Source organism: Phyllobates terribilis, unplaced genomic scaffold (assembly GCF_046119375.1).
Source record: "Phyllobates terribilis strain yellow unplaced genomic scaffold, ASM4611937v1 Scaffold_5__5_contigs__length_657084704, whole genome shotgun sequence".
NCBI lineage: Eukaryota > Metazoa > Chordata > Amphibia > Anura > Dendrobatidae > Phyllobates > Phyllobates terribilis.
Genome location: NW_027362765.1, coordinates 595,702,985 through 595,720,001, shown reverse-complemented (window position 1 = coordinate 595,720,001; position 17,017 = coordinate 595,702,985). Strand labels below are relative to the sequence as shown.

At 41.9% G+C, this 17,017-nt stretch overlaps 1 protein-coding gene across 1 annotated transcript in view; it reads left to right on the top strand.

The window, feature by feature from the left end:
• Positions 1-17,017, top strand: part of RET (ret proto-oncogene) — a 96,252-nt gene that overhangs the window by 38,722 nt on the left and 40,513 nt on the right. The window contains exon 2 of the mRNA XM_073686003.1: positions 13,900-14,139. Within this exon, the coding sequence (XP_073542104.1) occupies positions 13,900-14,139 (240 nt within the window). The remainder of the gene's footprint in view (positions 1-13,899; positions 14,140-17,017) is intronic.

The window sequence follows — 17,017 nt, the reverse complement described above, 5'->3', positions numbered from 1 at the left end:
TATGCAAGTGAGGATGTATAACGACTAGTGTTGAGCGAGTATGTTCTGTTAACCCTTTCGGCGAGTATACTCGGGCTGAGCTCCGAGTATTTATAGCTGCTCGGTGATATGGTTGAATCGCTCCCGTGTGCATGATTTGCAACTGTTTGACAGTTTTATTACATGTGAGGAATGTCTATTTCTTACACATTCCTCACATGTAATAAAGCTGTCAAACAGTTGCAAATCATGCACATGGGAGCGATTCAACCATATCACCGAGCAGCTATAAATACTCGGAGCTTGGCCCGAGCATACTCGGACAGAACATACTCGCTCAACACTAATAACGACGCACCAAACTCTTAGCCACGCCGACTCGCTGAGGGTGCACTGAAGGTTCCTCGTCTGCATATAAATTAAGTTATTTTCTCGGGCGCTGTACCAGTAACATGTACAGTGCTAGAATGGATGTAATGGGGCCAAGTCCCCCTACAACACTGTATAGCCATTTTAACACGCATTTTTGGGCAGACAGACTCCCTTTGACACCTCTAGCAGACCTAGTACATCCATTCATTACATGATCAGCCACTTGATTGGCCACCATGTGTTACCAATGTTCCCTTTCAGTCGTTAGCGCAGGTAAATGGCTGGCGGAAAACACCCTTACTGCTAGCTGGCTCGTGTTTACTAGCTGATCGCTGCCTTCATTCACTCACTGCTCACAAACTTTTTTACTTTTTTTTTTTTTTTATAAGCTCATCATTTTGATAAGGTCATCTAACCCAAATGTCTCATTGTGATGAATTTTACACTGTATGTATCATTCATCTCTACCAGTAAGGTAAGAAACTGACCACATAATTAGGTGTTGGTCTCCGATGTTTCTGCAGAAATGTTTTGGGGGTATTATTCATGCCTAATCTTTTCTCTATGGAGGTATTGCTGCCGTTAAACTACAATTCCAATGATTTTCAGTCAGATTCAGGCTTCTTAAAATTGTGGTTTCTCAACAGCTGCGTCATGCGAGGGAGTCCAAGGTCCTGCGCCTCTGCTTTGCTTAAGAACACCTGCACTGTGGATAGTGAGGCTTGGTGGGTTTCCAGTTAGGGGTACTTAAGGACTGAAGACTAAAATATTTGACCTAGGTCATGGGACATTTTTGAGGAAATATCTCATCGAGGATATCTACACATCTGTTGTCCTACACTGCAGCCTTCTGACTCTCAATCCTCTTGGGGACATGGTATTTGCTCATTTTTGGTTATGACATCACTTAGAAGATGCAAATTGATGGTTGTGTTTTTCTGTCAAAATAATATTTTAACTTTGCAATTCAATGAATTATAATGACTGCTACAGCCTTTCAGTGCACCGGGTCCTGAGGGTGTGCCAATACTCCATCCAAACATTATAATATATTACAATCCATTTCCATGTTTGAAGAAAATGTAGAAAGTGTTAAATGGAATCTGTCACCAGCTTTTTGCTACCCCATCTAAGCACATCATAATGTACCGTGGGGAAAATAAGTATTTGATACACTGCTGATTTTGCAAGTTTTCCCACCTACAAAGAATGGAGAGGTCTGTAATTTTTATTGTAGGTACACTTCAACTGTGAGAGACAGAGTCTAAAAGAAATCCAGAAAATCACATTGCATGATTCTTACATAATTAAATTGCATTTAATTGCATGAAATAAGTATTTGATCACTTACCAACCAGCAAGAATTCTGGCTCTCACTGACCTGTTAGTTTTTCTTTAAGAAGCCCTCCTACTCTGCACTCATTACCTGTATTAATTGCAGCTGTTTGAACTCGTTACCTGTATAAAAAACACCTGTCCGCACAAACAATTACACTCCAACCTCTCCACCATGGTCAAGACCAAAGAGCTGTCTAAAGACACAATAGATGGAATTGTAGACCTGCACAAGGCTGGAATGGGCTACAGGACAATAGGCAAACAGCTTGGTGAGAAGCCAACAACTGTTGGCACAATTATTAGATAATGGAAAAAACACAAGACGACTGTCAATCTTCCTCAGTCTGGGGCTCCATGCAAGGTCTCGCCTCATGGGGCAAGAATGATTCTGGGAAAGGTCAGGAATCGGCCAGAACTACACGGGAGGCCCTGGTCATTGACCTGAAGAAAGCTGGGACCACAGTCTCAAACATTACCGTTAATATCACACTACGCCGTCATAGATTAAAATTCTGCAGGGCACGCAAGGTCCCCCTGCTCACACCAGCACATGTCCAGGCCCCTTTGAAGTTTGCCAATGACCATCTGGATGATCCAGAGGAGGAATGAGAGAAGGTCATGTGGTCAGATAAGACCAAAATAGAACCTTTTGGTATCAACTAAAAACACACAGCCAGGGCAACTAAGGAGTGGCTCCGTAAGAAGCATTTCAAGATCCTGGAGTGGCCTAGCCAGTCTCCAGACCTGAACCCAATAGAAAATCTTTGGAAGGAGCTGAAACTTAATGTTTCCCAGTGACAGCCTCAAAACCTGAAGGATCTATAGAAGATCTGTATGAAGGAGTGGGCCAAAATCCCTGCTGCAGTGTGTGCAAACTTGGTCAAGAACTACAGGAAACGTCTGACCTCTGTAATTGCAAACAAAGGTTTCTGTACCAAATATTAAGTTCTGTTTTTCTATTGTATCAAATACTTATCTCATCTCATGCAATAAAATGCAAATTAATTATGTAAAAATCATACAATGTGATTTTCTGGATTTTATTTTTAGATTTTGTCTCTCAGTTGAAGTGTACCTACAATAAAAATTACAGACCTCTCCATTCTTTGCAGGTGGGAGAATATGCGAAATTGGCAGTGTATCAAATACTTATTTTCTCCAGTGTAGGTGGACAATCAATTGTGGGGGCAGGGTTATAGAGAGCTCATGATTATCAAAGCTACAGCATGCCGCCCAATAAGTGCACATCATTGGAATTGGGGTCTCTGCCCTCTTATGCAGCTCTCAGATTAGGTGACAAAAACCTGGTGATAGATTCCCTTTTTAGTTTGAAATGCTTTCAAAAGTTTAGGAGTTTGTGCAGCAGGTTAAATCTATGCATGCCATTTAAAAGGTTGGCTTAAATTATGTCAGCCAGATGATAAGCGTTTTGCAGTGGGTCCATCTTCTGAAACCCTGGCAATTTGCTTTTACTACCAGGGAAAGTTGCAGCCAGCCATGCATTCAATACTGGTCAAAGTAATACTTATTGGCTCCCCAAACCGAGGAACAACACTAATGAGGGTGCCTCATTAAGATTGGCTTAGCACAAGCCAGTCTTACTGAAGCGCTTGCTGGACTACAGATCTAACCCGACCATGTCCCACCCATGCTACGCCCAAATTGGCATAGCTTTCCAGCACTAGCGTGTAAGCGTCAAAAGCTGAGTTGTGCAAAATTGCAATTAATTAAGGTGTTTATGCCAGATTTCTGCAAAAGCACATCAATGACTTGGGCCCTTAGTCTACATAATCCAATAAGACATCTGGAAAGCCATTGTATCTTTTCACAGATAGAACACATTCCCTTGTTCAAAGAAAAAAAAGACGTGTCTGAATTAGATCTGAACTGCAAAGTAAACTTGCCTATTCAATTTAATTGTTGATCAAAAAAAGCGAGCACTCTATTGGCATATGTCTGTTTCCACTGACTGTATGCTGGAAGATGCTTGGGAAACTAGAGAAACTGAAGACCCACTGATGGTAAAACCTGACCCCTAGAAAATCTGATCCAGAACTGTTTTTCACATACACACACAAAAACATGCAAAACCGAGTATGCTCCTCTCTTGTCCCACTCAGAAGGGAAAATGGAGATTTCATAGTTGGCAGTAATCTGATTTGGTTTTTAGTTTTTGCATTCTAGTCTAGACTACAATAGACCATTTTGCACCTACGGCTGCCATTAGGCAGGACAGGATAGATTTCTTTTTGGAGGAAATGGCATATTGTTCAGTACAACTGATAACTAAATCAATGCACCTCTATGAACAAATCCAAAACTACACACCTCTAATTGACGTAGAATCAAGAGTTTATGCCTTCTTAGCAGTCTACCCGCAGCCCCGGAAGGAGAAATCTCTGAATATGTCTAAAGCCGGACCCTCTGTGATGAGTCAATGCCTTTTGAAGAAAGTATTGTGGTCTAGAAATATTTCCAAGGAAATTATCATTATTGTACATAAAGAATATTTTTATTTTCAATATTGTTATACAGAATGTAAATTTGACTGTTTCTGCTAATGAAGACAAGGGAGAGAACGTTATTGTTCTAAGCGTTTTATTGCTCCATTGCCAAAACTGCAAAGCTTGTCCTAAAGTGTGGAATCATTAATCCTATGTCCTCTCAAATGTCACAGTGTAAGTTTCCATCACTAGCCAGATAATTCTATTCTCAATCAATCTACTCCCACAGGGTATGTTGCTTATTGATATTATGCCAGATCTCATCCATATATGCTGACGAGATACAATTGCGGAAAAGTCCGAGTCGGCCATGACCCTGCAACGGTTTTCATCACTCCGTCTCTCTTCTCAAACTAATAGGAGGGGCTGTCATAAATACAAACCTAGCAGCTGACAATTAATAAGTGGAAGTGTATGTATTGATTGATACTTTATACAAGATGGACAGAGAGAGGTCTAGAGTTTCGTTGCGGTCTGAATTTTTTTTTTTCTGGGATGCAATATATATGCTTCATTTAAAGCCAACGTAAAAATATATTAATATGCACTCCAACATTGAAATTGCAACCTGAAGAAGGAAAAGTCATAGAATTATAAAAATTACAGGATTTAACGATGTGCAAATGATGTAAATATGGAAACCTTTTCAGAATATCTTGACTTATTCAGTGTCGAATATGAACGACATGCGCAGAAATCCCCTGCACTTACAGCAATGGTTGCTATCAATGAGTTATTAATGGATTAGAAATGTTCTGCCACGCTGAACACACTGGGGCAAATCGTCAAGATCCGTAGCTGGCAGCTCCTTTTGCAATTGCCGACCATTGACATTCCAGATGTGCTCGATGGGAGGTAAGTCTGGAAACCAGTGGTACAGTCATTTCTCCAAAATGCGCATACTGCTGTTAGCAGCCTAAACGTGCTACCATGGCCTGCAGCGTCTCCAGAGTTGTCTTTCATCAAGCACATCTATGATGTCATTGGTCAGCAATTACAAAGGGAACTGCCAGCAGCGGCGCTTGATAATTTGCTTACCTAACTGAATTCAGCATGGCAGAACATTCTTCAGACAACCATTTATAAACTCCTTGATTGCAGCCAAGATGTGTAAGTGCAGGGATTTCTGTGAGTTACGCTGATTCTGAATACTGAATAAATCAAAATCTTTTTAAAATTTTGTTTCCATTTTTCATCATTTGCTTGTCATTTAACATGTGTATCTGTCCTGTGATTTCCATAATTCCATGACTTTTCCTTTTTGGTCTTCCAATTTCCATGTTGAGTGTTTTATTGTCATGTAGATGATATGATTTTCAGATAGTTTAGATGTAGCTCAGTTTGCAATTTAACATAATTTAGAAAGTGAAAATTTCTCATTAGTTGATCATTTATTTATTTATTTTAAATATAGTTGTGATAAAGTTCAGCTGCACTTTATCAGCAGCAAATTTTCTTTGTTTGCTTTTGCTTCTCTGTTCTTCCAGGTTCTCCTCCTCCTCCTCTTTTTACATGCAGCAGGTGTAATTTAATCACTCACTGCAGATGGATTTGCAGACAAATTTGAGCAGTTTGAGTGAATGATCAGTGCATCAGGAAGAAAAAATTGAAGTGAGGAAGGATTTTTTTCTTTAAGATATATTATACAAATATACAAGCTTCCTACCTTGTACTGCTAATTTAAGAAAATAAGTGTAGTTACCATTTAAATTAAGTTCAGCCTGACAATTCCAGATACTGCAGTTGTCCTCTCTTAATATGCTGATCATTATTTTCTCTCAGCTAGGTTGTGTGGGATCCAGCAGAACTTCCAGCCGGGACCCCTTCTGTCATAAGCAGAGATGCATCAGGTGGCAGTCTGAACTGTGTTTCAGGGGTGGCAAAATGCTGCTTCTCCTATCACAGATTGAGATACTGTGCAATGGCTAGCAAGCAGTGGCCAGATGTAGGATCTAAAATAACTGTAATAATCATGGGCCGAGTGCGAGCCTGCCGGTGCCAGCACTATTTCAGCTGGATGTGTGTCCTTGAATGCACATGTTGTTTAAAAGTCTTGTGAAGCAGAGAGCCTCTAGCTCCCCGGCTTATCAGAGGCCAGCAGCAGCAGCCGGTGATGTCAGCGTATCTATACATGCAGTGCAGTGACCTCACTGCTTGGCACTGCATGCTCTGAAAGATGAAAGAGGAAAATGGAGCTTCTCGTCTTGGGAGCAGGGACAGGTGAGCTGAATGGTTATTTTAATTAGCTGAAAAGCGTGCCATGAAGGGGACATTAAACTGTACAATATGGGGGACATTTCTACTGGGAGGAGGTCACAAAAGAGGGCATCACTAGTGTAATATATTTTATTTTTTGAGATGCTGTTAATGTGGGATGAACAGAGACTATTCTGTGTGAGCAAGACTCCTCTGGGGGCTAGTTGCTACTAGAAGCCCCAGGATATTTGACATGACGTCCCAGAAGGGAGGGGGAGCAGTGAGGAACAGCTCCATTGTCACACTGACTGCAGGTACTATGAGGGTTACAAACAGCACTAATCATGTTAACTTTATTGTTTATGAAGGCATGGTCATTAGAATAATTTATCTCCCTGAATTCCCACTTAAATCAGGGTGTGTGGTATGGATGATTACTGTAGTAACTAAACAGATTATAGTGTACAGGAGAAGATGGTGCAGAATTACTGCAATGTTCATAGTGATTACAATTGTGAATTATTCACTGCTGCTGATATATAGTTATGTGCACAGATTATTCATTACTGGATGCACACACACAGTGGGGAAAATAAGTATTTGATACACTGCCGATTTTTTCGATTTTGCAAGTTTTCCCACCTACAAAGAATGGAGAGGTCTGTAATTTTTATCGTAGGTACACTTCAACTGTGAGAGACAATCTTAAAAAAAAAAAAAAAAAAAAAAAAAATCCAGAAAATCACATTGTATGATTTTTACATATTAATTTGCATTTTATTGCATGAAATAAGTATTTGATACAATAGAAAGACAGAATATTTGGTATTGAAACCTTTGTTTGCAATTACAGAGGTCAGATGTTTCCTGTAGTTCTTGACCAAGTTTGCACGCACTGCAGCAGGGATTTTGGCCCACTGCTCCATACAGATCTTCTCCAGATCTTTCCGTTTTTGGGGCTGTTGTGGGGCAACATTAAGTTTCAGCTCCCTACGAAGATGTTCTATTGGATTCAGGTCTGGAGACTGTCTAGGCCACTTCAGGACCTTGAAATGCTTCTTACGGAGCCACTCCTTAGTTGGCCTGACTGTGTGTTTCGGTCATTGTCATGCTGGAAGACCCAGCCACGACCCATCTTCAATGCTCTTACTGAGGGAAGGAGGTTGCTAGCAAAAATCTCGCAATGTTATCCCATCCATTTTCCCTTCAATATGCTGCAGTCGTCCTGTCCCCTTTGCAGAAAAGCACCCCCAAAGTATGTTTCCCCTACCATGCTTCACGGTTGGGACGGTGTTCTTGGGGTTGTACTCATCCTACTTCTTCCAAATATGGCGAGTGGCGTTGATACCAAAAAGGATTTGTTTGGTCTCATCTGACCACATGACCTTTTCCCATGCCTCCTCTGGATCATTCAGATGGTCATTGGCAAACTTCAAACGGGCTCGGACATGTGCTAGCGTGAGCAAGGGAACCTTGCGTTCCCTGCAGGATTTGAATCCATGATTGCGTAGTGTGTTACCAACGGTAATGTTTGAGACTGTGGTCCCAGCTCTCTTCAGGTCATTGACCAGGCCCTCCCGTGTAGTTCTGGGCTGATTTCTGACCTTTCTCAGAATCATCCTTACCCCACCGGGCGAGATCTTGCATGGAGCCCCAGACCGAGGAAGATTGACTGTCCTCTTGTGTTTCTTCCATTTTCTAAGTATGCCAACAATTGTTGCCTTCTCACCAAGCTGCTTGCCTATTGTCCTGTAGCCCATTCCAGCCTTGTGCAGGTCTACAGTTTTGTCCCTGGTGTCCTTAGACAGTTCTTTGGTCTTGGCCATGGTGGAGAGGTTGGAGTGTGATTAATTGTGTGGACAAGTGTCTTTTGTACAGGTAATGAGTTCAAACAGGTGCAATTAATACAGGTAATGAGTGCAGAGTAGGGGGGGCTTCTTAAAGAAAAACTAACAGGTCTGTGAGAGACAGAATTCTTGCTGGTTGGTGTGTGATGTATTTAGTTTTTTCAGTGCTGTTATGGTATGTATATACTGTATGTATGAAGCTATGTATACATATGATTTCCTCATGTTGATACATGCTCTGTACTGATGTCAGTCAGGGTGTGATTTCAGGCGGCCCTCACTATGTACTGAACTGCACTGTAACTGAAGCCGCACTGGCCACACCTCTGCCCGGAGGAAGAAAGTTAATTTCCTCCTGGCAGCTGATCTATTAGTGTGGCAGCCGCATGGCTTTAGAACGCTATTAACCTGGATATTAACCCCATATCTGCAGTTTAATAGCAGGTTTTTTTTACCATGATAGGTAAATGGCCATTGCTACTCACTTCCCTTGCTAGCTATCTATGATGCAGGCAATTTTCACTGTTGCACATTTTCTCCTTTGCCTTTCTGTGCCACCTGCATCTATTTGACCTGGTGGAAAAAAAAACACTTCCTTATCTGCTCCCAGGAACACTATCAAGGTGTGATGAAGGTTATGGTTCTGACCCATTGCCTAACATTGTCACCAGCAACTGGATGCAAATTAACTATGCATTAATTATGCATCATAGCACTTGTACATGTCTTACCCAAGTTATTTTATTGCTATAATAATGGTATCTCAGTCCCCTACACAATCATTGGTGTTTATGTAATATCTTGGTCATTTTTTTTTTGGGGGGGGGGTGGAGGTTTGAAGGCTCCATATCAAGTCCTTTTGCAATCTTCAAATTGAAAATTGTGATGCCAAGAAGGAAAACTTGTAGAATTATGGAGATCACAAGATGGATGGGTATGATAATGATGTGTAAATGCTGAAAATATGGAAACAACATTTTCAAAACGATGCCAGTCGGCATGCTTGTGCTACTGCATGGTATAAACATGCTACCATGACTTGCAGCTACTCCAGACTTGCCTCCCATCGAATACATCTGGGACGTTACTGGTCGGCTGTTACAAAGGGAGCTTCCAGCAGCAGATCTTGATGATTTGGGGCAGTACGGTGTCTCAGTGGTTAGCACTGCATCCTTGCAGCACTGGGATCCTGGGTTCAATTCCCACCAAGGACAACATCTGCAAGGAGTTTGTATGTTCTCCCCATGTTTACGTGGGTGTCCTCTGGGTATTGGGTACAAAGACATACTGATAGGGAATTTAGATTGTGAGCCCCAATGGGGACAGTGCCAATAATGTCTGTATAGCACTGTGGAATTAATGGTACTACATAAGTGCATAAAACAAGTAAAAAAAAGAAAAAAAAATCCCAGGTGCATTCAGCACAGCAGAACATTCCTCAGACAACCATTAATAACCTCATTGATAGCACGCAAGACTGTAAGCACGAGGATTTCTTTGCACGACACTCATGCTAGATATTGAATAAGTCAAGATGTTTTGAAAACGTTGAATTGATGTTTTCATCATTTACATATTAGCAGTGGTGTAACAAATGAGGTCGCAGCGTTTTCCGCTACAACCGCGCCCGGCGAGTCGGGGTCCGCCAATGCCAGCAGAAACTTCAACTGTATGTGCATCCTCAGACTCACATCCAGCTGAAGTGTATTAGGTCTGTGCACGTAAATACACGCTGACAGCCAATCAGAGGCCAGCAGCAGATGTCGGGGGGCACATGACAATGCAGCTTTATTTTTTTTCTCTGAAACCAATTGAGTGTCTACTTGACTGTGTTCTGTGTTTGGGATCATTGTTTTGCTGAATTGTCCACCCTCGTTTCATCTTCATCATCCTGGTAGATGGCAGCATATTTTTATCAAGAATGTCTCAGTACATTTGTCCATTCATCCTTCCTTCACTATTTCATTCACTACTTCCTTCATTACTGTATATGAAGTTTGCCACGGCCGTATGTTGAAAAACCGCACCACACCATGATAAAAGTGTGATACTGGCAATCTTTAATGTGTCAAGACCATGAGCTTTGTCTTAATAGCTATGATGTATTTCTGACTAAATTTAGTTGCTTTAGCCACCATCTAACAATGTTACTCTCTGCCAATAGACAGAATTTCCATTCACTTCAATGAAAAAAAACAGAAAGCTTCAGAACTCAAGAGCACAAATGTATTAGGGAACAAGTAGCCCAAATCGTTAGTCTCTATAGCAAGTAACAAAGTTTGTGCACATTTTTGTATGGTACATACAGTATGGAAAATAAGTATTTGATACATTGACAATTTTGCAAGTTTTCCCACCAAAAGAACAAAGAATGGAGAGGTCTGTAATTTTTATCATAGGTACGCTTCAACTGTGAGAAAGAGAATCTTTAAAAAAAACCAAAAAAAAAAACCCAGAAAATCACATTGTATGATTTTTAAATAATTAGCATTTTATTGCATGAAATAAGTATTTGATCACCTACCAACCAGCAAGAAGTCTGGCTCTCACAGACCTGTTAGTTTTTGTTTTTTTTAAGAAACCCTCCTACTGTTATGATCTGCAACATAAACTAGGGAAAGAAGGGGAGAGGTGTCCCTACAGTAAGACTAAGCTGAGTCCCTACGTTGTAGCGGGCAACCTGTTCCTTGTGAACAGACCCGCCTTAGTCCTCTGCTAGTCTGAACAGAGACCTATAGAGAAAGGGAAGGGTCCCTAAAAGAACTAAGGACTGGGACAAAAATGGGACACCTCCTAACAGAAGTTGTTGCAGAGCAAAAGATAAACTGACAAAAATACTAGAGGTCCCAGAGGACCAAGCAAACTAGAGATAGATAGGCACAAAAGCACCTGGCTAGAGAGACAGTCAAAACAACACTGAAGTCCAGCAAAGCCAGAAGGGCGGAGCTGGAATATATAGGAAGATGGTTATGTGACCGCAAAACACAAGATAGAAACAAAAACAAACAGGAGGGTTCGAACACCTACTCTGCACTCATTACCTGTATTGCACCTGTTTGAACTCATTACCTGTATAAAAGACACCTGTCCACATACTCAATCACACTCCAACCTCTCCACCATGGCCAAGATTAAAGAGCTGTCTAAAGACACCAGAGACAAAATTGTAGACCTGCACAAGACTAGGATGAGCTACAATGACCATCTGGATGATCCAGAGAAGGCATGGGAGAAGGCCATGTGTGTATCAACTCCACTCGTCGTGTTTGGAGGAAGAAAAATGAGTACAACCCGAAGAACACCGTCCCAACCTTGAAGCATGGTGGAGGAAACATCATAGTTTGGGGGTGCTTTTCTGTAAAGGGGACAGGACGACTGCACCGTATTGAAGGGAGGACTGATGGGGTCAGGTATCGCAAGATTTTGGCCAACAACCTCCTCTCAGTAAGAGCATTAAAGATGGGTCGTGGCTGGGTCTTCCAGCATGACAATGTCCCGAAACACACAGCCAGGGCAACTAAGGAGTGGCTCTTTTAGAAGCATTTCAAGTTCCTGGAGTGGCCTAGTCAGTTTCCAGAACTGAACTCAATTGAAAATCTTTGGAGGGAGCTGAAACTCAATGTTGCTCAGCGACAGCCCCCAAACCTGAAAGATCTGGAGACGATCTGTATGGAGGAGTGGGCCAAAATCCCTGCTGCAGTGTGTGCAAACTTGGTCAAGAACTACAGGAAACATCTGACCTCTGTAACTGCAAACAAAGGTTTCTGTGCCAAATATTAAGTTCTGTTTTTCTATTGTATCAAATACTTATTTTCCCCACTGTATGTCCTTGGTTTCAAGGGCATTTGTACCATAAAGGAACATCATTTGTTTGCCATATAGCCCCTGCCGGAGGGTGGCCAGCCCATGTGCCTGCATCCCCTATTTAATGAGAAGTGAGAATGGGCATGGTTCTCCCCACCAAAAGCACTATGCTGTGCGGTATAGTCTGTTTCTTCATGTACACTACATTATTGGGAATTATTATTATTATGGTGCGTATAACACATCCTTGTATGTTAGACATGAATATGGACTTTTTGGCCACGGCCCCACTATCAGTATTTGGTCAGTATTATTTCTCAGGAGTGGGTGATAAATGCAGAATTGGTGACTTGTTTCTATTATACCTTTTCTCTGATTGTTCCTCACCTGGTTTTGCCTCCCACTCCTGAGAAAAAATACTGACCGAATACTGATAGTGGGGCCGTGGTCTTACTTGAATTATCCACTCTGAGTTTCGGGACACTTATTCACTGATTAATAGCTGCTGCTTTTTCTATTGCATTGAATTAATTTCTATGGGTGTAAGTGAAGGATCCGTGTGCAAATCCCAATCACAACCTTGGCGCACTGGTCACCACCTGCAATTAATAGTTATGCCAATTTATATTTAAATATATTTCGGACTGACATAAGTTTTTGTTTTTTTCCTAAATCACTCTTAGAGGTAGATAAACGCCATAATGTATGTATCTGTATATCTATAATATACTGTGTGCAGGGCCGGACTGGCAATTCTGGCAGTGGGCTGCTTTGGCCCCCAACTCTTTTAGCAGTATCTGTGTCCTTTGGGTCATCTGCTCCCCACTTACTCCGGTAGGCTGTAGACCTCTTCCATCTGCGGCCTTGAAGGAGGCCGGTGCAACACAAGAAACATCAGACAGCACAATTTTTAATTTTGTAAAAAACCTTCTTTTAGTCTTGTCAGTGGACAAATTGATGAGACCAACCCACAGGCCCTATTCAATCGATAAATTTAAGTGGGTGTTAATTTTTCCTATCTAGATGTCTAAATATCAGAAAGCATGATATATAATGATATATAACAGAAATGTGTCCAAGAACATAAACTTAGTGGCAGATCTCTGGCTTCTGGTAGCATAGAATTGGAATGTTCAGTGTGGTAAGTGCAATTTATATGTAAATGGTGACCTCTTGTGGTCAATTTTGCTAAGTGCATGTACTTGTATATAAAACCAAGTGCAAAGAATTATGAAAGGAGCAATCTCCTCTTGCTGTCTTTTTTTTATTTGATTTGTTTTCCCCTTTTTTATGCCTTACTGGTGCAGATTAGACACAGGACTTTTTTTTCTGCGTGATTTTAGTGCACAAATGCTACTATTCTGCACCTTAAAACACAGTTGTGTTTTTTTACATAAATTTTTTTTGTCAGGCTCCCAATAAAAGTCTAACAGGAGAAATCACACAAAAAAAATACACAGTTCAACAACGTTCGGCAGGAGTTTTCATTAAATCATATTACTTGTACTTTGAAACGCAGCTGAATTACTGCACAAAAATAACGCAGAAAAAAAATGTGGTTTTAATGCTACGTAGGAACACAGCCTTAAACAAACCAAAGAAAAGTTTGTATCTGAAAAAAGTGGTACCATAATTTCTCATTTAATAAAAAAAAAACACTAAAACTACAAAACTAAGAAAACTTTATTTATTAGTTTTTGTAAGATAAAAGTTTTGTTTATAAGACTATTTGTTTTTATTTTTGACACCGCTAAAATTTAGTACTAATATTACCAGCCCATAATATTTTAGCAGTAATGTTATTCTAGGAGTGGGGTGGTAGTAGGATGAACAGTAATATGCAGACTTTGTCTTGACAGCTACTTCAGGACTGTATTTTCCTAAAAAAGAATTCACTGAAAGTTTACACCTAGACCAGCCTGCTGGTTCAATGCTCCTACAAGTCCATGCACTCCGTGACCACCCGGGAGAGGTCCCACACTTCAGCCTGTGCAAGACCCTTCAAAATCCAAAGTACATTCACTTTTTCCACGTGGATGGGCGGACAGGAATCCTCTATCTCAATGAGACCTTAACCAGTGAAGTCTTCAGCGAACTAAGTAAGTGTAAATTGTAGCAAGTCTTGTCTGATTCTCCTTATCTTTAAAAGGTAATTCCCAACATAGTGAACTATGCAATGTGTTCGCCTTTCATTGCAGTCCCATAGACGGTGAATAGAGCTGATGTCCAGAATGGCACCTATGCCCCATTCATTTTGGAGCGCACATTTCCTGTGCTGCAAAGCCCCTTGATCTACAAACTATTTCCCAGTAGTCAGATTCCCCTGTGGATAGGGGATAACTTACTATTTTGGGAATAACCCTTTAATATAACTTATATATTAAAAGTATTACATAATATCTATGTTATTATGTGGATGTGTGCCACCATGCTGTTTGTTTTAGATGGTTTAAATTGCTATAAGATTACACCATTCCATTCATATAGCCATAGTTTTCATATAATGTTCAGTGGCCGTAAGGCTATGTGCCCACGATGCAGAAATGCTCCGGATTTTTCCTGAGCGTTTCTGCATCTCCCTGGCAGAAAAAACGCATGCGGATTGTACATGCGGATTGTACATGCGGATTGTACATGTGGATTATACATGCGGATTGTACATGCGGTTTTTTTTTTAGCCAGGGACAAGCGTTTATCACTCGTTTTGCACATGCGATTTCGCATGCGGGTTGTCGAGCGCTTTCCGAGCGATTTTAGCATCAGTTGGAATAGTGCTTGACAACTTGGTCACACTTGCAACCGGCATGGTTTTTATATAGTGTGACCAAGTTAGTTAAAAAAAAAGAATTAAAAAAGGTAAAAAAAAAAATTTAAAAAAATTATACTCCCCTTCCAATTGCCCCCGGTCTCCTTCTCTGGTCTTCCCGATGTCTCGTGGTGGTGTTAAAGGACCTTCCATGACGTCATTTAGTCATGTGATGGGTCACGCGACCGCCGACTTCAGCGGTCGCGTGACCTGTCACATGACTAAATGACATCATAGCAGGTCCTTTTACTCCATCGCGAGCCGCCGGGGAGCCAAGACGTACAGGATAGAAGACCGGGGGCCATCAGAAGGTGAGTAGAATGTGTTTTTGTTTTTTTTTTAATTTGTTTTTTTTTTTACAGGTACTATGGTACCCGGGTCTGGAGGACAGTCTCCTCTTCTACAGACCCGGGTACCATCCGCACATTGAATCACTTAATATCCGCATGTGCACATGTGGTCATGCGGATATTAAGCGATTCAATGCAAGTCACTGGCGGCAAACACGCCGCGATTCCGCAAAATAATTGGTAGTGCTGCGGATTTTTCCACAATGCTAATCCGCAGCGGAAATTTCCGCAGCATGTGCACAGCACATGCGGATTATCATTGGGGAACATTGCAGACCTACTAACAAGCGTTTTTTAAGCGTTTCTGCAGCAGAATTGCTTAAAAAACGCATAGTGGGCACACAGCCTAAAAGTTTGGCCACCCCTGGTCAAAATTCCTGTTATTGTGAACAGTTAAGCAAGTTGAAGATTAAGTGATCTCTTAAAGGCCTAAAGTTAAAGTTGACACATTTCCTTTGTATTTTAGGCCGAAAAAAAATTTACATTTTTTTTACATTTTAAAAATTACAAAAAAGAAAATGGGCCGATGCAAAGTTTGGGCACCTTTCATGGTTAGCACCTAGTAGCACCTTTTGCAAGTATCACAGCTTGTAAACTCTTTTTGTAGCCAGCCAATAGTCTTTCCATTCTTCCTTGGAAAATTCTTCCAGTTTTGTGAGATCGTCTTGCATGCACTGCTATTTTGAGGTCTAGCCACAGATTTTCAATGATGTTCAGATCAGGGGACTGTGAGGGCCATTGTAAAACCTTCAGCTAGTGCCTTTTGAGGTAATCTATTGTGGATTTTGATGTGTGTTTAGAATCATATTTATGCAGAAGTTTCTGAACAGTAGTGTAGCGCTGCTGCCGGCGCCCCTGCATGGTGTCCCCTTCTCCCTCCATGCTGGGACACTGGCTTACTCACCGCCCTGGCCTTTGGTGCGGTCCCCAGCGTGCTCATAATTCCTGTGTGCGCACCACAGTCCCAGCAGTGCTCCCCCATTCTTAAAGGAGCAGCGCACGCATTTTGCTAAATGCTCTCAGCTTGATGCTGAGAGGCTTTTAGCATAAGTAGTACACCTGCAAGATGGCTCCCAGCCAATAGCTGGGAGGAATCTTGTATAAAAGACTCCCTCACCCCTAGGGAGTTGCCAAGTAACGTGTAGAGTCATTAGTCAGTAAGGTGTACTACTAGTGCGTTCTGAGGTCCCCTGTCCTTGGTGTGGCCAATGTCCTGAATCTGTATCACTGGTCCTGGTGTGGCCAGTCCTGTGCCTGTAGTCCCCTGGTCCCAGTGTGGCCAGTGCCTGAACCCTCATCCGCTGGTCCCAGAGCGGCCAGTGTCCTGAACCTATATCCCTGGTCCCGGAGCGGCCAGTCCTGCTCCCGAAGTCCCCTAGTCCAGGGGAGGCCATTATCTGAACATTTTCCTATCTGAATCTGTGTCAGTGATCCTAAACTGTACCTACTAAATCTGAACGGAGTCCTAATCAATGTCAACTAACCTGACCCCTGGGGTCAGCTGCTACTGCCGGACACCACCATGGAGTGGTACCTGGCAGCTACCTGCTGCACAAGCCTGGACCTCACCCCTAGAGGCAACAGTGAACACCAAGGTAGCTGCTTAGTCACGCCCCTGCAGGGCAGGCCAGGTCCCTAGCACAGTGGATCCACAAATCCACTTGCGCTACCGTTGGTCGTATCAAATAGAACAATGTACCACAACTCCAGAGTCTGCAAAATCTTTCCGAAGTCTTTTGCAGTCAAGTGGGGGGTTCTGATTTGCCTCTCTAGCAATCCTATGAGCAGCTCTCACTGAAATTTGGCTTGGTCTTCCAGACC